At 30.8% G+C, this 26,217-nt stretch overlaps 2 protein-coding genes across 6 annotated transcripts in view; one reads left to right on the top strand and one right to left on the bottom strand.

Moving 5' to 3' along the window:
* The window catches only part of 5-HT7 (5-hydroxytryptamine receptor 7), a 270,839-nt gene that overhangs the window by 69,462 nt on the left and 175,160 nt on the right, over positions 1 to 26,217 (bottom strand). The gene's annotated exons all lie outside the window — the stretch shown is intronic.
* LOC143265778 (uncharacterized) lies at positions 4,757 to 7,811 on the top strand. Of its 2 annotated transcripts, none has more exons than XM_076539724.1 (3): positions 4,757 to 4,908; positions 5,955 to 6,190; positions 6,665 to 7,811. In XM_076539724.1, exons 2-3 carry the CDS (start codon positions 5,985 to 5,987, stop codon positions 6,819 to 6,821), a joined length of 363 nt encoding a protein of 120 aa, XP_076395839.1. In that variant the 5' UTR covers positions 4,757 to 4,908; positions 5,955 to 5,984; the 3' UTR covers positions 6,822 to 7,811. The 2 variants fall into 2 exon arrangements, with proteins under 2 accessions (XP_076395839.1, XP_076395846.1); XM_076539731.1 differs by having other exon boundaries at positions 4,769 to 4,908; positions 5,958 to 6,190.

The raw sequence follows: 26,217 nt of genomic DNA, 5'->3' as shown, positions 1-26,217 counted from the left end.
ATTACATATTTTGTGAATTTCCTAAAAAAGTAAATTATCAAGGTTAAAGCATATCGTATCTTTGGGAAAAATTATAATTTAATCATGAAAAACTTCATTCCAATGTACTGGCGTAGAGAACAGCATTGTCACACATTGTAGTACTGTTTATAATGTCTACTGAAAAGATCTAAAATGGCGGTCTGTGGCTTAGTACAGACAAAGATAGATGATTACAGATTGAGTCCTTCTAGGAGCCTCACTACTTTCGGCAATATCAGAATTATATAAACTACATTTAGTTATTTCCTTAATTCTACTATATTAAAACACTGATTGAAACTACTATTATAAAACACTGAGTATATGTGGAATACCGAATTCTATTGGACGTATGTAAATTTGAATATCGAGTGTATGTAGATCCGTCAGTTGGTTGAAATATTCGATTTCCTTGACACTAAGCTTTTCAAATACTACACGTTGTTCCCCTTATTCCCTAAAACTCTTGTTATTCCATCAAACTTCCAATCTCACCACCGTCTCCCTGCAGTAATACTCTCATACTTCGTACAAGAAACGCATACACCAACTGCCAGTCAGCCATTTTGACATACGTCTCGTATTCCGCTTTCCAAATAACGCAGTTGTCCTACAGTCTTCAAAAACTTTCTCATTTCCATTCGCCAGTAAAGTATTTACTTTGAATGAAACTTGTCTGCGTCAATATTATTGATGCATTACGGTACACAAGGATTGTGGTAGTTCACTATTGATAGCGATATTCCAAATTTTCATGATAGGTTTCCACGTTGTTTGCGTGTTGTCATTTATAAGTTGCGTTTATTGCAATATTAATTAATTAAACCTATTAAACTCCCAATCGATTAAACCTTCCAAACCTGTATTCTGATTACGAACATTCGTCAAAATCTGATTACAAACATTTCTATCATTCATTTTTTATCCATGTATTCTCTAAAAATTTCATCGAAAGATTCAGAAAATTGTCGACAGCAGATTCCTATTCAATTTTTCAACGTAAGTTTCGATAAGAGGCAATGCCTCGATTCTCAGCCGTAAACTTCCATTAATTTTGACGAACGGCTATCTGGATTCTTTCAACCGGTGTTCTCGAGTAGAAATCGATCGTAATTAGATTATCATGAATAGGATTTATCGATATTAAAAACTGAGATGAATGATTCGTTTTCTCGGATAAATTTGTACATTTCGAGAACCAAATTTTTCATATTCAAAAATTGGTTTTGAACAGGAGGATTAACATTGTGATATTGTTATATTGCTACATTGCTATACTGATGCATTGCTATATTGTTACGCTGTCACATTGCTGTATTGATATACTGCTGCATTGATACATTGCTATATTGTTATGCAGACACATTGCTACATTGACATATTGCTACATCGCTATATTGCTACATTGTTGCGTTATTGTATTCATAAATATCTACAGTGTTACATTGCTACATTATTGCATTATTAAATTCATAGATATCTACAGTCCTACATTGCTACACTGTTGCATTATTAAATTCATAGATGTCCACAGTGTTACACTGCTACATTGTTGCATTATTATATTCATAAATATGTAGTCTTACACTGCTACATTGTTGCATTATTAAATTCATAGATGTCTACAGTGTTACATTACTATATTTTTGCATTATTAAATTCATAGATGTCTACAGTGTTACATTGCTACACTGTTGCATTATTAAATTCATAGACATCTACAGTCCTACATTGCTACACTGTTGCATTATTAAATTCATAGATATCTACAGTCCTACATTGTTATATTGTTACATTATTATATTCATAAATATCTACAGTCTTACACTGTTACATTGTTGCATTATTAAATTCATAGATGTCTACATCGCTATATTGCTACATTGTTGCGTTATTGTATTCATAAATATCTACAGTGTTACATTACTACATTATTGCATTATTAAATTCATAGACATCTACAGTCCTACACTGCTACACTGTTGCATTACTAAATTCATAGATGTCTACAGTGTTACATTACTACATTGTTGCATTATTATATTCATAAATATGTACAATTTTACATTGCTACATTGTTGCATTATTAAATTCATAGATATCTACAGTCTTACACGGCTACATTGTTGGATTATTAAATTCATGGATATTTACAGTGTTACATTACTACATTGTTGCATTATCATATTCATAAATATCTACAGTATTACATTGCTGCATTGTTACATTTTTTATACATTTTCTTATTGCAACGTTGTAACATTGCAATATTGTAAAATTCAATTAATAATTTAATTAAAAATATAAAAAATACGACATGAAATCAGATTTTCAAGGATTCGAGTCATTTTATTTCTTGTTTTTTTATTTATTACATACGCATTATATTATTCGATTCATATTTTATTTATTTGTTGCCATTATAATATTTTACTTCATTAAATTTTATCCATCAATTTTTTAATGATTTAAAAATAAATTGAAGTAGGTACAAATTCATTTTTGCTCTTTCAATTTTATTCTGCCAGTTTTTTTAAAAGTTCGGAAGTCGCATTAGCCGAGAGTTTGGAAATGAAATTTGGAGAGGAATTTTTTTTAACGACGGTTTTTGTACAAATTCTAGACGGGAACATTGGCGCCACGTGCAAAACCCGTAGAATTCTTGTTTTACGATTTTCGACGTTCTGGTGAGAAACGGAAGTGACTTCCGGCGACGGGAAATGAGCACCGTTGCGGCTAGTTGAAATCTACGTTGCTCTGGAACTCATTACGCTCGCGTGTTTGTGTGTGTGCGTTATGAAGAGGAAAAAAATTGATTTTATCGTTATATCAAACAGTAGACAATTAATTTTATGTCGTGTAATTATAGGAAATCGTGAAAAATAGAGATATGAGGAAATAGAAACTTATATCCATCATGTTGGTGCTAAACTAACCTTCTGTCATTCTTTTACCCACGCTTCATCTTATTCAAGTTCAAGAATTTCGATTAATTATAAAACTCTGAATATACATATTTCTAAAATTCAAAGTGGCACGTTTCAAAACTATTCAATTCTGAACTTTTTAATTTTCCAGATTTATGATTTATAAAAATTCCATTATTCCCACATATACAAATTCTTGTACTTGTAAATTTCTAGATTTTCAAATTTTCAAATTATAAAATTTCTAATATTTCTAAATTCGTAAATTTTCAGATATCACGTTCTGAAATTTGGCAATTTTCAAATGTCACATTCTGAAATTTGGCAATTTTGAAGTTTGAAAATTTCTGAATTTTCACATTCCTAAATTTTCATGTTTCTACATTCCTATGTTCCTAAATTCCAAAATTTTCCAATTCCCACGTTTCCAGATTTTGAAATTCCTATTCCTATTTATAGATTTCAAAATCCAAAAATGTACAAAATTCTTAACTTTTCAAATCCACAAAATTTCGTATTTCTATATTTATAAATCCCTAAATTCCTAAATTCTTAAATTCCTAAATTCCTAAATTCCTAAATTCCTAAATTCTTAAATTTCCAATATTCCAATATCCCGCATCAACTTCTAAATCCCCAAATTTCCCAAATTTCTTCCCTTTTACCCCTTCCACATTATACGTACACACCTCGCCACCCACCTAACATAATTTCAACCCCATTCATATCCAAACCCCTCTATTATGAAATTTTTCCCTGCACCCACAATTTTAAATTCACCATTCACAAATATATCCACAGATATTTATTTATTTAGCCAGAATAACATTTATATCATAATTTATATAATTATGATCTGCAGAGTGAAAATTTTATTTACATTCCTACATAATTTTATCTATTGTATTAATATTATATTATATATTATATATTTCAATGCGTAAATTTGTACAATTTGTATTTAAGCGATTTTACATAAAGTTATTAATTAATCCCGATTTTGCTTTATTTCATTCTTAGTTTATCAATTAACAATCACCATATGTATAAATTATTGCAAACCGAGAAGCAAAAACTATTTCCTATATCATTTAAAACAGAAACTAAATTCTGTACCGATTACTACAGCAAAGTTTAGCGGTCACTTTCCAAAGTATTTCTTTCTTCCTTATGAACGTTACTTTTACGCTCCGACCCGAGTTCTTCTATTAAGTAAAAGATGTGCTTGGTGAAAGATAAATCGTCGTTGTCATTGCGAGTAATCTCGAAGAAAACGCGACGTTCGTTCCGATTGATAACTGAAAAATTCAATTAGGGATCAAAGAGACGACTGTTCTTCTCTGCTCGAGAACGTCTGCTCGTACGAGCGAATAATTGCTCGAGTGCAGAAGTATTTCCGTTTCAAGGAGTCTTGACGAATGATGCGAGAAAAAATTGAAGACTCGCTGAAAGGCTCCGTTAAAGCATGAAAATTGGAAAGATTAAGAACACTGACAGAGAAAGGGAGAATTATTACTTCCTGTAAGAAATGACAAAGTAGTAAGAAATCAGGAAAATTTCTCACCTGTAATTTTGTTCATTTTTCTGTACACTTTTATGATTCATAAAATTGCATGAATCAAAATTTTACACATTTATGATTCATTCACTTTTATCAATGAACTTTGTTTTGTTTGAAGAAATTAAGTAGTTAAATTTTTATTGTTGGTTTTTTTTATCTGAAGCTGTGTTGCAGTAATGATGACTCAACCCAACATGACGTACATGCATCTATGTATGTGTGTACTGATTTTCTATAAATTGGCAGTCGAGATCATTCTGCACTAGCAGAACAATTAAATTACAGATTTTTACTTTAACTTAATATTCAAGAAATTCTTTTTCAGTTTCTTTCAATTAACTTTAAACGTATACGCGTGTGTATATTCCACCCTTATTCTTAACCCTCCGGTTATATCAAGTAAGTATAATAATATTTATTATTTTGAAAGTAAAGTATGAATATAACGTTTAATATATAGAAAATATTGGTAAGAAAATTAATGATGTTACTGAATTTTTTAAATTTCTGCTTCTTGTTTATTTTTATTCCCATCTGAATATAGAAATTTTGGATTTTAGAAATTAGATCCTGTAGACTTCAAAAACTTAGAAATTTAGTAATGTAACACTTTAAAACTTCAGATTAAAAATCAAAAAGTTTTAAAACGTGACACATTCAGAATTTAAAAAGAATGTACAAATTTGTTATTTAAATTACAATTTACAATCTTCCAAATTTTAAAATATAAAGACTTTGTTGTTGTTCGAATTATAAATATTCAAATTCAAATTTACAAACGTTACATTATTCAAATTTAATAATTTTTTAAATTATCATTTTTATTTTCCCAAAAAAATTTGAAACTTTCAATTTGAAAAATTAGCCCCTGCGTTTCAAACAATCAATTTAGTCAGCATAAAACTTTCTTTTTATTCAAATACAGTAAGCCTCGCCGTTTCAACTGCAAATATAAAATTTTCAAAAACGAAAACGGCAAAAAAGCCCGGAAACGTTTAATTGAATTTTTTGTTCCGTTATTGAATTCGGTTCCATTTCAATTACGTTTACATTCAATTGACTTACTGCAATATTTTACTGTTCGATAAATGAGTCATTTATGTTGAAAGAGGTCTAAGTCCATTTATCAGTTCTTTATTATTAACTGTAATAAAATGTCCTTGTTTGTAACTATCATGAAAAACATAGTGCGGTTGCATGTATGCGATAATTTTCCGATTAGATAATTTAAAAGTTAACTTTGAAAGTGGCTTAAGTCCATTCTTGTTAAGAAGACACGTAATAATAGCTCTCAGATGTGATACATTGTACTAATCACTGATAATAATTTAATCAGTAGCTGATAATCTCTGCTGTAAATTGTTAATATTTTTAGATAAGACTAATCTTTATACATATAAGATGTATCAAACATGTAGGACTTTCTACTTGTATACTAATTATAGCAGCAGGTTAAATAAGTAAATCTTGCACTGATGTCAGAAGTGTTGCGTAAAGAAAGACCGAAAAAGGCTGACGTGTGGAGATTCTTCAATGTTTTCGAGGAAAATAGTCAAGAAACAGCTCAATGTAAGATTTGTGGAATATGTTTACCTCGCAAGCGCAGTACTTGGAACATCCGCAACCATCTTAACACTGAACATCCAAATGCACATTTATTGCAAGATGCAGAAGATGAAAGGTTAGTAGTGAAGTAGTGAAAGGTTAGTTATTTAAGGGAAATATTGCAATTTTAGAATTTTGGAATTTTGAAATTTGGAAAATATTGAATTTTAGAATTTTAGAATCTTAGAATCTTAGAATTTTAGAATTTTAGAATTTTAGAATTTTAGAATTTTAGAATTTTAGAATTTTAGAATTTTAGAATTTTAGAATTTTAGAATTTTAGAATTTTAGAACTTTAGAACTTTAGAACTTTAGAACTTTAGAATTTTAGAATTTTAGAATTTTAGAATTTTAGAATTTTAGAATTTTAGAATTTTAGAATTTTAGAATTTTAGAATTTTAAAATTTTAGAATTTTAGAATTTTAGAATATAATAATTTGAAAATAATTCAAAATAATTTGAATAATTTCAAATAATTTGGAAATTTTGGAAATATTGAAGTTCGGAATTTTTGAATTTGGAAATTTAAAAATTTTTGAATTATTGTAGTGAATGGTTCGAAATTTCAATGGATTCAGAAGAATCAGAAACAGAACATGAAGAAAATCAAACTACTTCGGTAACATCTCCATCGACAGCATCAAATACAATAGAAACGACTACTTCAACTACAACTACAAATAATGGCTTAAATGGTTCTACTTGAAGTGGTGAAATCGATAAAATAATTTTCAGAAAAAAAATACACCGACTTCGAAATGCACTAAAAAGTATAAAATAATTTCTATTTCCTAATGAAGCAATTTCTATTTCTTTGAATCATACAATTACGTCACAGATATGAATTAAACCTATTTACTCGTTAGGTAGTATATTAAATACATTTCAACCTTTTCGGAGGCGGCGCATAATTAAAAGATTTTCTTAAACATGTCAAACTTTGAACAACCAAACATAGGCAAAGCTTGTATAGCTATTTTTTTTTCTATACATATAATTCGACAGCACGCCGCGAAGTAGGTGTTAATGCGTATAGAATGTAACTATGGTCTATCTAGCCCTTTGCAAACGGGACGGTTCGAAGTGAACCGTACTCGATCGCCGCATATGCTATAAAGATAGAGCCCATCTGTCGCAAATTTGGTGATTCCCGCGTCCTGGCCTCCGTTTATAGGTTCTTAGATCCCTGGCTTCCACATGCGAACGAAGTCGATTCAATTTCATTTATATCAGAAACGTTGCGAAATGAAGATGCAGTCGTTACATTTACGTATATTACCAGATATATCTATAATGGTTCGTATTCTTTCTCAGGATTTATTAATTTCCAATACGCCATACCGCAATCAACTGGTTATTGGCAGTAACGTTTACTGAGGTATTTTTAATTTTGCGCCGCCTCCGTAAAAGTTGAAATGTATTTAATATACTACCTAACGATTAAATAGGTTTAATTCATATCTGTGACGTAATTGTATGATTCAAAGAAATAGAAATTACTTCATTAGGAAATAGAAATTATTTTATACTTTTTAGTGCATTTCGAAGTCGGTGTATTTTTTTTCTGAAAATTATTTTATTTCCCGCTTTTTAGTGGAATGGGGAGAATTGTATAGGATACTGTGAGACAGTTCTTCCGGGCTTTTTTTTGTCTGCGTAAATGCTATGAACATAATTAAATAAAAGACAACATGGATATTCGTTTTTCAACTTTTTTTGCAACAATAATCCTTTGCAACTAAAAAATGAAAAATTTTTTGATAATGGTACCAATGGGGAGTCAGCACCTTCCATATGCAAAAGGTTTCATTCCGATCGGTCCACCCAGTTAGGCGTAATCGGCGAACATACATAAAAAAAAAAAAAAAAATATATATATATATATACTGATCGAATTGAGTAACCTCCTCCTTTTTCGAAGTCGGTTAAAAACTAGTTGGTACACCGCAAACTGCAAACGAACGAGAGAAGTAAGTCAATTTCTGAAATATATTAAATTAATCAGTGTATTAAATCCAAGGTATCGACTTTCAGGTTAAAGTATTTTATCAAAACTATTTTCCGGAACTACAAAAGATATTTTGTCGAAAACAAGAAGAGCTAACAATAAGATTGCAAGAGTTGGGCTGAAGAGTGTAGAATAACTGGTGTTATTTTTCATCTTCAAACCAATAAATTAAATAAGAAAAGATATGCTAAGGATTATACAAGGTGGCTCACCACATTTTGTCATCTAGATTTGCGTCATTATTATTACTCATAGCAAACAATGTTTTTAGATGAAGTTTAATGTTTTTGAGAGGGCCATTGCTGGTGGTATATTTTCTTTGTAGGTGGACTTCATAAGTTATTTTTATTCATTACTCTTTAAAATGCACTATGTCAAAATAATGTAATTAGTTTTAAAATAAATAAAAGCTTTTCATGAATGTTAATTATTTTTCCCGTTATTACAATACTGCAATATCTTTCAGAAAGGTAAGAATTTTTTTTACGAATTTACATTTTATAGTTTGTTATGTTTGATATGTTGTACCCATTTGACGTATTATTTGGGGTACTGCACTAAAATGTGATCAGTGAAGATACTTCACCTAGTCAGTCCACTTCACATCCACTTAGCGGACTACTTTTAGTTAGTAAATTCAGAAAACGTTCAGACAGCATTCCAAGAGTCAAATTGTATGTTAGCAATTAATACACAGGGTGTTCGGCTATTTGTGGATATAATTTCGACAGGTAGCTGGGATAATACTGAATAACTTTTTCCTTTACACATAAGTTGACTGAGACTTAGTTTTCGAGTTATTAACGAAAAATCCGAGTGCGAGAATAGTGCGCGCGCAGACGTGGAGTGACAGATTCGAGCGTAGTGTGATCGTGAACAAGCACATTTGCAAAGTGACAATGTAATTATTAACAGAGAACCACTACATGAAATCACATAACGAATAAAACAATTAAGAATTCGGTTAGCATTATTTATAGATACGCGATAAACTAATTTGTTATCTGCAACCAAATAAATCGAATTTGTTCGATACTTGCATTCGTTATTCTAAAGGATAAGGAAAATATGAGAAATTGTCGTTATCGCTCGGTACAGAGATACAAAATAACAAATGTTTTAAATTCACAAAATATGTAGAAATAATTTGTCCTCACAACTGAGTCATTTCACCTCTTTTAACCTTGCGTAAAAAAAGATACGCATAAAGCTGATGTCTTCAATTTGAACTTTCTCGTAGTGGTCTTCTATTAGCAATTACACTGTCGCATTATCGTACATTTTTAATAAAGCACGAGGTGTTTGATCTCGGAATATTAATGGAATTTTCATTTAAAGACGATAGCTGCTCGAAATACCTGTCCTCAATTAACGAGACGAAAAAGCGAACAAATTAAAAAATGTTATTCTTTAACGAGGCACAAAGGGAATATGAGAATATCTTTTACGGTATAAAATAAGATAAAAGCAGTAATAAGAACGCAATTATTCGTGCTCGCATGATTGTGCAGGAAGAAACATCGTTTGTTGTTTGAGTTAATGAAAACGAAGAGGAACGGTGATGAACGTAATTTCAGTAAAAAGGTTTAAGAAATAATAGGATTAAAGCGCAAGCAATTACTTTGAATTTAAGGTAATAACACCGACGATAAAATATAATTTTCTATAAAAATTAATACGACAGATCGTTTACGATAATACAGGTGGCTCCATAATTGGCGATATACGAAGGGACTGATTTTATTGTGCACAAAAAAGTGAGTTGAAGAATGTAATAACATATTATGTGATGAGATTTTATTTTATGGAAAATAAAAATTATGGAATGTTTATTGTCGTAGAAATCGTATTTGATGCATAATTTTATTTCGAAAATTAAAAATTCACAGATTTTCAAGTTTCAAATTCCTAAACTTGTAAATTTTTAAATTTCTAAATTACTAAATTTTTAAATTACTAAATTACTAAATCACTAAATCACTGAATCACAGAATTACAGAATCACAGTATCACAGCATCACAGAATCACAGAATCACTGAATTACAGTATCTCTGAATCACAGAATCATTAAGTTACTAAATCACTAAATTATTAAAATACTAAATTTTTAAACTTTAAAATTACTAAATTACTTAATTTTTGAAATACTGAACTACTGAACTATTGAACTACTGAATTACTGAATTACTGAATCACTGAATTACTGAATTACTGAATTACTGAATTACTGAATTACTGAATTTTTTAATTTTAAAATTACTAAATTCCAAAATTCCAAAATTCCAAAATTCCAAAATTCCAAAATTCCCCAATTCCCCAATTCCCCAATTCCCAAATTCCCAAATTCCCAAATTCCCAAATTCCCAAATTCCCAAATTCCCAAATTCCTAAATACCTAAACTTCTAAATTTACAAATGTCCAATAAAACTAAATTCACTCAACTCATAATTTTATAAAGAAATCCTCTCACCCCCTCGACCCGTCTTGTCAGTACAATTAAAGCAAAATCTCAATCAATACAAAAAAGTTGTTAAACCAATCAATAGTAAGCGTACAATTACATTCAAATAGAATCACGTATAGAACGACGGAATAAATCGGATGAAAAAGTTCAAGGAGCGAATTGAGTGTCGAAAGAGTTAAGGGTGCCAGTGTAAAGGAAATAGTAAAACGAAAAGAAAAGTGCGAGTGAAGAAAATGGGGTGCGACTGGAGTCGTAACCAGCGTTATGTTTCCGTGCCTTCTTTTGTTTTAACACGAGATTCTTATCGTCGGTCGAGAACAAAGAACACACGCAGCTGAAAACCGACCTAATTCCTGTGGCTGAAATCCTTCCAGTAAAATCGTAACCACATTCTTTCCGTCTCTTTGTTTCTAACTAGAAATTTCTAATTTACTTTGCGTGAACGTAATCATAGTCATCTAAATTAATTTTTAATCTTGCGGTTTCTTTGATAAGTTACATGATTCGACTTCGTACGTTTTGGAAGTAAGAGTGACAAAAAGCGTAAGAAATCAAGTTCTTAGTATTTGAAAATTTGTAAAATATTGAACAATAATTTGCTTATCGCTAAACCTCTAAAAATTCGAAAAATTTCGAAAATTCAAAAAATCGCACCGAAAGCGTTATTACTATAAATTAATAGCCAACAGTTTAATTTTAATTGTTCCTTTGAATGCAACGCGATAAAAATAATGCGATTAACCTACATCAATTGTCCTATTTAACAAAGCAGAGGAAAAAATTTTGTTTTGTCTGCACCGGAAATGGATGAATGTGACAGTGAAGATAGTCAAGTACGGCTTTCTAAAGACGCATATTCAAAATCGAGTATGTAAAAAGGAGTATGAGTAATGGCATGTTCAATGAGATACGGCTGTGCCCAGAAGATACTCGATATCGACGAGCACAGGGCAAAACGAGAACAAAGGGAAAAGTGTTCCCATGCGATACGAGCTTGCAGTCGCACCGGAAACGGCTGCAAAGCTTTGTAGAATCGCGTGGCAAAGGAAAACCCGTCTCCATGAACAACTCATATTATAGCTGCCTTATGCTACCCTGTGTATTGTTGCAGCCAGGTATACATCGCCGTGTTGCGGATGTACACATCGATCACATGATTTCCTGTGAATTCTAGTTACAATACAAACATACATTCGTTATTCATTTGAAAATTTGGAATTCGGGATTTGGTGGGTTGGACTTTCGAAGATTTGCAAGTTTGGGAAATTTTCGAATGATTAAATTTAATAGTTTGTAAAATACAAAAATACCAAAATGACAAAATTTCCAAATTTTAATATTTTCAAAATTTTCAAAATTCTAAAATTTCACAATTTAAAAATTTCCAAATTTCAATATTTTTCAAGTTTTCGAAATTCACAAATTCCAAAATTTCTAAATTCCAAAATTCTAAATTTCAATATTTTCAAAATTTCACTATTCCAAAATTCTAAAATTCTAAATTTCAATATTTTCCAAATTTCCAAATTTCAAAATTTCAAAATACCAAATTTTGGGTACCTATATAATTTGGGCAAATCGCTATATTCCAAAATTGCTACGTCCCCGAATTGCTACGTCCCCAAATCGCTATATCTCCGAATCACTATATTCCAAAATTGCTACGTCCCCTAATTGCTACGTCTCCAAATCGCTACGTCCCCGAATCACCACGTCCCCAAATCACCACGTCCCCAAATCACCACGTCCCCAAATCACCACGTTCCCAAATTACGACGTCCCCAAATCACCGCGTCTCCAAATCACCACGTCTCCAACTGATCAGAAGAGAAAAACGGTTACCTCACACGTATTCTCGGCAGTAAATCAATCGGCTCTCATAGTCACGCACATCAATTAGGCCAAAAACAACGACAATCGACAAACGTCTCTCAAGTAAATGAAATGATACTACCTGCGTTCAGCAGTTGTTATTGTCACTATTATTCCTATTTGCCGAAATGTAACTGGAAGTGTTCACTACAGGTACCTTCTCTTACTTTTGGTCGATCAGGCGCCAGCTCACGGGTTAACATCTACATATGTCATCTATACGTCATCTATCAAATGCATTCCGTTAACCTTGATTTATGCGTACAATGATCCGTATCACCGAAGGATATAACTATGAAGAAGAATAAAAAGACGAAAATGTGGAAGTAGATATATCTGTAGCCCGAAGCTAGATTCTCTCAGCGGGAGATAAAGCGGTCCATCGTTTTCGTGTATCTGTAGTGTTTGCTCCGTAGTACTTTTTCGCGAGGTCTCTCAAGAGTAGAAAAAGGAATGTAGAGACTAAGTTGGTTGCTTATTTTCGTCGGAATTCCGTCGTAATTTAATGTCCACGTTCTCTCGACTTCCTACAGAACTTCAAAAATGATGTCCACGGTAGTGAAATATTTAAAATGGCGGATCTAAGTTACGATACACGCTGGCGAGTTAAGAGTTCGAAGTGGAATTTTCATGAGGTTATGCGGTCACGGACTTGGGCAAATTTTCTTTAGGATGAAACACAAAATGTTTGGTTGAATCGATATTTTCTTTTAAAAATTATATCAATATTTTATTTTGAAGATGATAGAGAAAAGGGGAGTTATTAGGGCGAGTAGTACATTATATAAAAAAAGTAATTTTGAAGTCGAGCTGAAAAATCCTTGTAAGCTTCCCAAATATTTATTTACTCATCAATTAATAATATTGATTAACAAGAAACATATATATATTTTAGAAAACAAGTACATATATAAATACATGCACTTTTATTTGCATGAAATATTAAGCTTGTAACTATTATCGCACGAATGGAATCATAAATAGTTTAATGCATCTCGATGATTTAATTACATCCACATTAATTATGACTAAATTTCTGTTTCTGATCCACTATTTGACATACAATGATTTAATAATTGAATTCATTAATATCATCTTTTTTAAGTTTCTGCTAATTGGATTGATACTTGCGATAGCGATATATCAATATTGATGTTTGTGACACGCGTTGATTAATTAACACGATTGTCACCTAAAATTATATATGACTTTATTTCCACACATGTTATGAAGCTTTAGCGAGATGCGATTAAACACAGTGTGATTCGTAAATATGGTTTTTCCAGATTTTATTATTCGGATATCAAAACAGTATATCAGTATTAATTATCGTCTACAATCTACGCCTCAATTATTTTTGTTTGTTCCACTGGAAATTTGATTTACAGCTTCATCTGAAACGAAATTTGTTCAACGTTCGTTAAATCTCTGCAAAGCGATTTATCTTAAATCAAGGATAAATGATGGCTTCGTTAATTTAGTTAATTTACGCGTTGCTTATCTTCCCGTTTTACTTAAATTTTGATTTACGACCCCTTTGCATTTATATCGGTTTATGTTCTACGGAATATGGTTGGAAAGTCTGTTTCATTTGAAACGGTAAATATTTAACAAAATGTACAAGTGATGAAGGGGGTTGTTACAGTCAGAAAATTTCTAGAAAAAGAATATTATTATTTTGTTTATTATATTGTAAATTTATGGAAGATTGAGATGGAGTCAACAAAAATTTATGAGGTTAATAGTGAAATACAATATAAATAACCTGTGTACAATATAAGTATGTAATTACTGAAATGATATATAGATAACTGTGACATAGGAAAATATATAATAAGTAAAATACAAAATAAATGGTATCTAAGATATAATGTAAATAGTAAGGAAAAGCTGACATACATAACATAATATATAGTAATATGCACATAGTACACAATAATTAAAATAACAAAATAAATAATAAATAACCACGCATTGTATTTACCACGCGTTCTTTACCACGTACTGCACTTACCATGCGTTGTATTTACCACGCACTGGACTTACTACGTGTTGTTTACCACGTGCTGCATCTACCAAGCGTTATATTTACCAAGCGTTGTATTTACCACGCATTGTATATACCACACGTTCTTTACCACACATTGTATTTACCACGCGTTGTATTTACCACGAATTGAATTTACCACACGTTGTATTTACCACACGTTGTATTTACCACGCATTATATTTACCACGCGTTGTATTTACCACGCATTGAATTTATCACGCGTTGCTTACCACATGCTGCACCTACCGCGCGTTCTTTACCACGTACTGCACTTACCACGCGTTGTATTTACCTCGTGCTGCACTTACCACGCGTTGCTTACCACGTGCTGCATCTACCAAGCGTTATATTTACCCAGCGTTGTATTTACCACGCATTGTATATACCACACGTTCTTTACCACCCATTGTATTTACCACGCATTGTATATACCACACGTTCTTTACCACCCATTGTATTTACCACGCATTGAATTTACCACACGTTGCTTACCACGTGCTGCATCTACCATGCGTTGTATTGACCACGCATTATATTTACCACGCGTTGTATTTACCACGCATTGAATTTATCACGCGTTGCTTACCACGTGCTGCACCTACCACGCATAGTACTTGCCAGGCCTTGTATTTACCACGCGTTACATTCACCACGCATTGATTTCTTACGCGTTGCACTCATCAAGCGTTGAATATACTATACATTGCATTTACCACTCAGCCGCTAGCTCGAAGCTATCGCTCTCGCGTCTGCGCACGCGTAATCCTCGCGCTGTGATTGGTCCATGTTTTTCTTTAATAATTCAAAAACGAAGCTTCAAACCTCATTTTTGCGAAAGGAAATCTTATTCAGAATCACGTCAGCTACCTTCCATATCAGGGATCTATACTAATTGTGAGACATCCTGTATAATAACTGAGATATAATATAAATAACAACTATAGTACACTGTAAATTATAACTGACATACAAAATAATACACAATAACTAAAATAAAAAATAAATAATAGGATACGCCAAAATATATAATAATTGAAATATAGTATAAATAACAACTGAAGTACAACAATAACTGACACATAAAATAATACACAATAAATAAATAACAAATTACCACAAAATAAATAATAACTAAGATGTAATATAAGTAACAACGAAAGTATAATATAAATTAAAACTGACATGCAACATAATATACAATAAAACTGTATCATCCAATTAATGGAGCAGCAAGCATTAGTAGCAAGTGTGAATTTACGAGTCAACACGAGTGGATAAAAACAGATAAACGTGATAAATGTTACGATATAGATTTATCAAGAGGATTGATACCTCGTCGAAAGGATTTCGTATGCAATCAGTTACAAGAACATACATTCTCATGAAATATTTCCTGTCAGCATGCTCCACAAGCCGAGTACATCTGATAAATTGTGTTGCTCATCGCATTTTTGGAATATTCTTTTCTTGTTATATTTCTTGTTTAACCTCGCAGTCATTTTCAGATGTTATGAAACACGCGTTCTTTCTCGTCTTCGTTTCACCTTTTCTGCCGTGCTTTCTTCGAATTTTCAAAACATTTCAAGCTTCTTGTTACTTTCTATTATTTTTAACGAACAAAAGAAAATGTAATGAATATTCTGAACACTTTGTATGATTAAAATACGTTTAACCCTTTGGCTTATTCCTATTTTAATTTACTTTATTGTTGAAATCACTTTAATTTCTTGTTGAAATTAATTTACTTTATCGTTGAGATCAGTCTAATTTCTTCCAGAAATCAATTTATTTTTCTGTTACAGTCAATTTGTTTTCTTATTGAATTTTACTTTCTTACTAAAATCAGTGTACTATCTTCTTAAAATACATTCTAACTTGTATTTTCACCTGTAAAAAACATTCGTAACACTCGTGAAGTATGAAAGTTCAATCCTTTGGCAATGTTATATCAATTTTCTGAAGATATTTTGACGAAAAAGCTCGTACGTCTTGTTTACGAATTAAAGAGCAGCAGGTATGTGCTGCGGAATTCAAATTCGTGCAGCTTGAATTCAGAGAGCATCTTTATTTCACGAACTTGAGAAAACCAAGCACGAGGGAAGAGCGTGTGATAAATGAGAGAAGGTCGAGGCTGGAGAAAAAGGAGTAGAAAAACTGGCGGAGAGTCTTGGAAAGTTTGATTCTCTGGGGTTAATTTTTTTTTATTCGCCTGCATTGCGAAACGTGAGTTTGATAAGTGAATAACTACTGATAGATACATTGAATAAACGTGCATCAACTACAGCAAAATATGGAAATTCTGAAATATTACTAGAAAACAAAATTTCTCTAGTAAAAATGTTCAATTGTATAAAAAAAATAGTCATGCTATAAAGAAAATTTGTATGTTCAGAAAAAAAGTAATGACTTCAGGGTCATTCCACTTCAAATCGATCACTTTTAGACGTCATCATCTGCGATTTTGCTCTAATCAAAATATGTTGTAGTCCATGTGAAATTAGGAGGGGTTTAAGTCATCATTTTGCCAGTTTCGAATTTGTTAAGAAATAACAAGCCTTCAAAGTTTGCAATTTTCGTCAATTTTTGCGAAAATAGGCTTCACTTACGAATTTTTTTCTCAGAAACTACTGAATCGATATAGCTAAATTTTTTTTGTTTTATTCATGAAAGATTTGGCTATTTTTAAATATTTTTTTTAATTCTAGCAATTTGTTATAAAATGTCGAAAAATTTAAACAAATTCTTTTTTGCGGTTTTCTCAATAAGGGGTGTAAAGGGTTTAAATTAAAAAAAAATATGGTCATATTTTTTGAAACTTCAATCAATCTTGATGTAGATTAATGATATTAATTAGTGACTGCTAGTTAATGCGATTATTTGCAACAATGTGAAAATTATTATTCTAAATTTTGAAGAATATAATCATTTTTATCTCCAGAATTATATTTCGTATTACTGCTGAGTATTTCCAATTCTTATTTAAGCGTATTAAAATGTCGAATTTGGCAAAGGATCAAGCTCTGCGCATCTTCGCACAATCAACGAACTAGAGAAAAGACGTTTATATGCTAACCTGTTTCCATCATTTGCATTTAAAATACGTAAAAATCTCCGGAAAGATTTCCATAAGATTGCCACTCGGAGCAATCTGAAATTCATCATCGAAAATACCTTTCTCTGCCCGGAAAGTACGACTCTGGAAACTGATTTCGTCGCAATTAGAACCCGACTTCCGATCGTTATTCATCAAGATGGCGCACACAATCCGTAGGGACGTAGATCACTGAGAAAGAAATCACTTTTTTCGATTAATAAAATTAAGTGGCAAACGTTTAAAATATGAATTGTTCCAGATTTTAATTTTTCATTCTATTAGTATTTTTTAAAGGGTTTCTTCAAGTATCACGAATACCATTTTTCAAAACGACAGAGTTTCAAGACTCTTCTGGATTTTAATAAAATACTTTCTAAAATTTTAGGATGTAATTCGGAAGTTGTAAGGTTTAATTACAAAAAAATAAAAAGTAAAAATAAGATTTCTAAGCTTCAAGAGTTAATAGTTTAAAAACTGTGAAGTTTCAAAATTTCATAATTTCAAAATCAAGATGAATAAAAATTTTAAATTATTAAAGTTTGGAGATCTGAAAGTTCCATGGTTTCGAGGTTTCAAAGTTTTCAGACTTCTTAATTCCGAAATTAGAAAAATAGCAAACTTCTAAATTGTCAAAATTTCAAAGTTAAAAAGTTTCGCGAACTTAAGGTTTTGTAATTAAAAAATTTCAAGGTCTGAAGATTTCAAAGTTTCACGACTTCCAAAGTTTCAAAACCTCAAGGTGGAAAATTTGAAAATTGCAAAATTTGAAGATTTCAAAATTTCGAAATTTAAAAGTTTGTGAATTTCAAACCACCGCAATTTGTAATTTTTAAAGTTTCGAGATGTCTAAGTTTCAAAATTTCGACAATTCAACAAACTACCGATTTGTTAAAATTTCAAAGTTTGAAAATGCTGACTTTTAAAACTCCAAAATGTCGGTGTTCCAAGGCAATAATCAAGGTTATTGTTCCATAATCATGTAATAATAATGTAATATAATGTAATAATGTAATACCATAATAATGTAATCATGTTCCAATGTAATCAAGGTTATAAAATTCCAAGAAACCAATATCGTAAATCTCCAATTTTTCAAAATCGTATAATACATAAATATGGAACTTATTCACTCGATCATAAACATGAAACCGAGCGTAGTACTATTGCTACGTTGCTTGTACAGCCGCCGTTTCATTTGGTATCATTTGTCATTTAAGCTTCTTGTAGTTGCTTAGACTTGTATTAACCTAACTGGCAAAAACACAGCAGCATGGCGAGCATACTACCCTTCAGTATTATCCCGGAATCTATGGTTTCCGTAAACCGACAACAAATCTAGGTACAGGGAGAGGTTTTGCATCTCTGACCCGAAGGTTGTACCTTCAGCAGTATTGTAAAGTACTCGAAGAACCTAAGAGGGAAACTGTTGTATTTAAATTAAGTGGACTCCTTTTCAACTTATATGGGGGAGAATGATAAAGATTGTTGTGAAGATTTACAGTGATACATTAATGAAATTAATATAATTTCTGGAATACTGGTTTGTATAAAACTTTAATTTTAACAAGAAAGAAAGCTACTTTCGATAAGAAAATAAATTGACTTCAACATGAAAATAAATTTATTTCGGCAATAAGTAAATTAATTTATGAAAAAAATTAAATTAATTTCAGCAAGAAAGTAAATTGGTTTCAATGAGAACATAAATTGACTTCAACAAGAAAGTCAACCAATGTCAATAATAAAACAAAATTAATTTCAATTTACAATAATTAATTAAATTTCTTCCTGAAAATTTATATTTTTTTACATATTGACAAAGTTATGAAACGTTAAACTAGAATTTAAATATTACAAAAAATACATATTAATTTAAATATTACAATAAAATTACAATACCAAGATTTCCACATAAAATTTCAAACAACTTTCAACTATAATTGCCCGATTAAACTACAAAACATGTGATATTAAAATATAAAATTGAAAAGTTAGAGTCAAAGTTATTAAAGACAATTGTTGTAATTTTGTAAACGCGCGCGGTTGAAAGGAGCGAATGAGGGCTAGAGAGAGAGAGAGAGAGAGAGAGTGCAAGAAACAAAAGGACGCGAAACGGCCGGAATCGAGTGAGTGCGATTCATGTAGAGAGCGAGTGTACAGTGTAAAGAAAAATATAGCAGCGCATCATTGACATCGACTCCGAATCATTTTCCTTATTCTTTCCTTACCCTAATTTTCTCCTTTCCTCCCCAATTTTCCCTTTCCCCCTTTTCCTCCAAAAATACTACACAATTACACCTATAATAATTTTAATCTACTAATTTGAACTTTTATAGCACAAAACAAAATAACTGAGGGATCGGTTTGTTCGGGGGTCGTCGAGTACGATCGGGCGCGATCGGCTGAGCGGGCGACTCGGACAAATGGCGCCAAGAGAATTTAGCGTTACTATGATTTGGCGCGGAAAATTAGCGGGAGAATAAAGGATCGAAGGGCATTTGTTTCTTTTTACGCGGGAATCGGGAGAGAATAAGGAAAACGGCGTAGCGTCGCGGGTCAGTCTTGTCGTAACGATTGAAGTAGTACATTGTCCGAAAAGTTGTCGCATAAAATTGTCTATAATTAATTTTTGTACTTTTGTTGAATTATTAAAATTATTTTGTTATCATTATTCCCAAAAAACATTAATCCATCAACCTCGATTATTTCGATCCTACATAACTTTGTTGATGTGACCATTTGTAAAAATCTCAATTCACTCAAACTATTAAAAGTGAAAAGTGATAAAATGTTAAGAATATTATGCAAATATTTTTGAACAGCAAATCGGAACATTAAACGAAATAATTGCTTTATAACGTCAGTAGTAATTTATGTTATCCTATACCTAGAAAAACATAGCTTTTACGAGCATCAATCATCCTCTTCATCTGCGTCAATCTTCTCCCTATTTTTCTCCTCTTCATTGTTTTTTTCCAAACAACCCCGTCCGTCGATTATCCACGGAGAAAACGCTGAGAGTCACTCGTTGAGCCTGTGTTTATTGTGCTAGCATTATCTTCCTCGATTTTCACAACACCAGAATGACAATCATCATTGCGCTCGACATCGTCTCTCATCAGGCTTCAGGGTATTTTTCATGAATACTAGCCGACAACGCTTTAATTGCTTCCGAATTAACGCATGTCGTTTTCATTAAACTCGCTAACAAAATAAAACACTTCTATTGAATGCAGAGATTTATTGGTATTCGATTGAAAAAGGATAACTCTCGTTTACAATGAAAACATTTATCTATAGAGTAATAATTTCGTGCAGCGATTCGTGCAATTAAATTAATTTTAAATTCTTTTATCTTTTTGTACACGTGTGAGTGGTTGCATTGATTTATTGCACACACAAGTTATAAGTAATTGTAAGCAATTGTAATTGTAAATTTAGTGTTTACAAATTAGCTTTATTTTAATTTTTTGTTAAGGAGAAAATCATTTAAATGTCTTTATATTAAGAAATATTTTTAATATTTTTATATTGTATAAATTGGTAGTTCTTAAATATTTTTCACCTTACTTTGTAATATTCGAGTGTTAACTTATAATTTTAACTCTTCAAACTCAATTTTCTCTCGTAATTAAAAGAACACGTCAAACCCTTATTTTTATTAGGTTTGCTTTATCTTACAAGTCAGTTTTATAGGTTACTTTTAGGTTAGTTTTACAACGTTGGTTTTACTAGATTAATTTTATTTTATAGGTTAGTTTTATTAAGCCAGTTTTATTTTAATATCACTTTTAACCTGTTGCAAATATGCTTGGAATATGCTCATGGAACATACCCTTAATATCTATTGATTATGGCTAATATCCATACAACCAATTCATTTATTTAAATGCACATATAATCTGATCGATAATTTTTAAATTATAGGTGTAATTTTGTACATTTTACCTATTTGCCAATTTCCTTGCGAAGATATAAAAATTAAAATTATACCATAAGAAAGTATTTTTATCATTAGGCTCATTCAAAATACACAAAAATGTTTTTGGAAGGGGAGAAAGAACGTGTTACTCTAATTTACCCGTCACTTTAGTCTCCACTTTCCCCTACTTCATTTAACATTAGACAAATAACTCGGTTGTTTCTGATTCTCTTCATGTGACACGAAAACAACCGATTATCTACCCGCCTTTCATCTATACCGACGAATCATAACACGAAATTATCATCACGCTTCATAAGACAATGTTAGTCACACATCCTCATGATTGATGAACAGTGACAACCAGTTATCACAAACTTCCTACATGTAGACGATAACAAATCGTATTATAAAACTCATATATTTATAAGTTATATCAATTGTACTGTAATTAGAGTGTGCTGTACACTGAATTAATAAAGAACTGCTAGATTTTAAATAAATGAATGCTGATCTTCAAATGAATAAATGAATGCTGAACGCTTAATAAATAAATAAATGCTGCACCCTGATTAAATCATTAAATGTTGGGTCTTAAAGAAATAAATTCTGGACTTTAAATAAATAAATGAATAAATGAATTTTTAGCTTTCAATAAATTCTTGACTCTTATTAAATGAATGTTGAGCTCTATATAAAGAAATAAATTCTGGTCTTTAAATAAATAAATGAATGTCCAGCGTTAAATAAATAAATGGTGGGATGTAAATAAATACTAATCTAAGTGAACGAATATAGGTGTATAAATAAATAAACAAAAATTTGCATTTCAACTACAATATCTAAATAAAATTTAAACGAAAGTCAATTGAAATCAACGAAGTTCAATAGAAATCAACGATATTTAACTAAAGTCAACGAAATTTAACGAAAATCAACAAATGTCGACAAAACTCAATAAAGGACAACAAAAATCAATAAAAGTCAACGAAAAAAGTCTGCAATACGTCACAATGACAGGTTCGATTGTGCTGCTTGTAAAATAAGTAAAATAATAAAATGGTAAAATAGTAAAATAGTAAAGTAGTAAAGTAGTAAAGTAGTAAAATAGTAAAATAGTAAAATAGTAAAATAGTAAAATAGTATAGTATTATTATTCTATAATAACAAAATAACAAAATAGTAAAATGGTAAAATAGTAAAATGATAAAATAGTAAAATAGTAAAGTAGTAAAATAGTAAAATAGTAAAATAGTAAAATAGTAAAATAGTAAAATAGTAAAATAGTAAAATAGCAAACTAGTAAACTAGTATAGTATTATTATTCTAAAATAGCAAAATAACAAAATAGTAAAATGGTAAAATAATAAAATGATAAAATGATAAAATAGTAAAATAGTAAAATAGTAAAATAGTAAAATAGTAAAATAGTAAAATAGTAAAATAATAAAATAGTAAAATACTAAACTAGTAAACCAGTAAACTAGTATAGTAGTATAACAGTAAAATAGTAAAAGAGTAGAATAATGGACTAGTGAAATAGTAAAATAATACAATAGTAAATCTCATGTAACCAAAACAAAAAGCGCATGACATAATACCGCTAATTCTAATTACTCGTGCGAGGTGTATTAGCATGTTTTTCCTCAATTTTTTAAACCCATTTGTTTTAACGCCGTGCTTAAAGGAGCCTCCAGGGGGTAGCTACCGCTGTCAGTGAACGCTTTCAATTATTTACGAGTCGCCAGTGAAGAACATGTTCTTAGAAGCCCTGTAATCGCTTCACCGAGTTCTCGGTTACGTTTAAGTAGAATTTGTGGTAGAACTGTCCATCCTGAAGAGGTTCTTACATTTTTATGAATGGTTAGAGAGCTCGGACGGTAGAATCGGGTTAATGTGGACTTTTAAATATTGCGTTGCACTTTTATGGAGGTGCTAGTATACGTCTTTATGTTGCAGTGGTACAGACTATGAGAGGATGATTATTTGTGAAATTGGTACTTTTTAATTGAAGAGCTGGATGATTTGTTTGAGATGTGGTTTTAGTGATTGGTATTAATGTTTGAACGTTTTATTGTTTTAACTGTTCTGTTATTTTATTTTGTTATTTTACTATTTTGCTATTTTGTTATTTTGCCAATTTGGTATTATGCTACTATACTAGTTTACTGGTTTATTAATTTAATAGTTTACAATTTTACTATTTCACTAGTTTGCTATTTTGCTACTTTATTATTTTACTATTTTACTATTTTACTGTTTTAATGTTTTACTGTTTTACTATTTTACTATTTTACTACTTTACTATTTTACTATTTTACTATTTTACTATTTTACTATTTTACTATTTTACTATTTTACTACTTCTCTGTTTTACTATTTCACAATTCCACCATTTAAGTTTCTCTACTATATAATTATTCTACTTTATTTTACTTTATAATTCTACTTTATATTCTACTTTATAATCATTCTACTATACTGCTGTTCTCCCCATTTTTTCTAGCTACAGTAATTAAGAATCTCTAAACTTAACAGTTTATACATTTGCAAAACAGTTAAGAGATTTGTCAATTTATGGATTCTAAAGTTTTGTAATCTGAAATTTGACAAATAAACAATTCTAGAATCTATAAAATCTCGAAACCTGAAAATTTCAACGTTGAAAACATTTAAATTATATAAAAGTTCGATGATTCAACAATTTGTGAATTTGTAAATTGAGAGATTTGTAAGTTTATAAACTTGGGAATTGCATAATTCAGAAGTCTTCAAATTCAAACTTGAAGATTTAAAATTTAAAGTAACAATTTCCTTCATTCAAAGAACGGTTTCATCCCCCTAGTCTTTTTCCCCTTTACTCTGATTATTCACGGAAACTTGTTAGTTTAAATTTCAGCGAGTTCCAACGATTCGGATTAATTAAACCTTACTCCATGTTCTGCCGAGTTTACATAATAACGCGAATACGACACCATAGAATCCTTCAACAAATTTCATTTTCCCTCTTTTCCATCTTTACTTTCGATTGTCAATTTCCATGATTTTAAATTTTAAGAATCATTTCTGTTATCACAATGTTGATACAAAATAAAATTGCATATACCTTTTAACAAATATTTCGTTTCCAATTTAGCGTATTATATAAAAGCAAAAATGTATAAATATTCAAGCAATATATTAACAAAATATTGAATGTCTTTAACACTATTTCTTACCAAGACGTGTAAGAAGACGCCTTTCAAATTTTAACCTAAAATTATTCTCTAAGTTGAATCAGTTCTCCATAATTAATTTTTTGATTTTTCATACGATAGTTGTTAAATTAATTCAGCGGTATCATTTTCTTCTAGCTCATCCTAGGCCTAAAAATGTGTATGGTATACTTATTTGTACCATGAAGTCTTTTGACACCTTAAGACTTTCATGACAGTGCCTAATTTTAAACCATTTTACATATAAATATCAACACCATTTTGCAGCATTATATCAATTGTAATCAGAGTAGAATCCCGATTTCAGTTGTAACGGAAAATACAGGAGTTGCGGCATAACTTTGATATTCGCTTATTTCCCGCCATGTTGCATTTTACATCGCTATATTTATATTTTGTAGATTGATGAATTAAGCTAGAATTTACAACCTGATTAAATAATCTCTAATAAAAACACATCAATGTATCGATAAATATATTCCTCGAATTATCTACATTTAACTGATAATTTGAAATCCCAACAGTTTTGGCGATTATTTGCATTCGAACGAAAAAGTGTCAAAAGACACCTCTTGGCCGAAGGAGGTATACAGAGAAACGTGATAGAAGTTGTAAATACAATTTCGGAGGCAATTGTGCATTTATTACAATTTTAAGGACAGTTATGCATTTACTGCAATTTTAAAGGCAATTGTGCATTTATTGCAACTTCAAATGCAATTATGCATTTACTGCAACTTCAAAAACAGTTATGCATTTACTGCAACTTTGAATACAAATGTGTGTTTATTGATGTTGTATGGCGATTATTCATTACAATTACATATGGAATTGTGCATACATTTTCAAATGTACTTGCGAATATATTACAATTTTAAAGAGAATTTTTTATTTATTACAATTTCACATGCAATTATGCATACGTTGCATTGTCATATGTACTTGTGACTTTATTGCAATTTTAAAGAGAATTACGCATTTATTAAAATTTCATATGCAACAGTGCATGGGATGCAATATATATACACAAAATCGTGATAGTGTTGAGACAGTGTTGAAATAGTGTTGACAGTGAAATAGTGTTGAGCCACTTTAATTTGGAATTCATAATGTTAATAGGCTCTAAATAATTCCTAATAATATGACATTGATTTCGACATCATCAAAAGCTTCTGATTGTAACGAATAAACTGCGACTTGAGGTATGAAATATTTACCGAAAAGCCTGAAGAAAAATTCCTCTAGAGAATATTTCACTAGTTTGTTAAAATTCCGGACCAAGCAATGTCCGAACACGTATTGAAAGAGAGTACGTTTCAAGCTCTAGAATGACCCAAAAGCTGCAGCATGTTCGCTTTCAAACGATTATTATCTGCAGAGCAATTCGAAGAAGCGGTTGCACGTCGGCCGAAACCCGTCGGCAATTCTTGGATATCAGATGCTGAATTTTCCTGAATAAGAAAGAAACTTTTCCT

The sequence above is a fragment of the Megachile rotundata genome, chromosome 2 (assembly GCF_050947335.1).
Source record: "Megachile rotundata isolate GNS110a chromosome 2, iyMegRotu1, whole genome shotgun sequence".
Taxonomy (NCBI): Eukaryota; Metazoa; Arthropoda; class Insecta; order Hymenoptera; family Megachilidae; genus Megachile; species Megachile rotundata.
The sequence above is the reverse complement of the archived record's forward strand: the minus strand, read 5'-3'. Positions and strand labels throughout refer to the sequence as shown.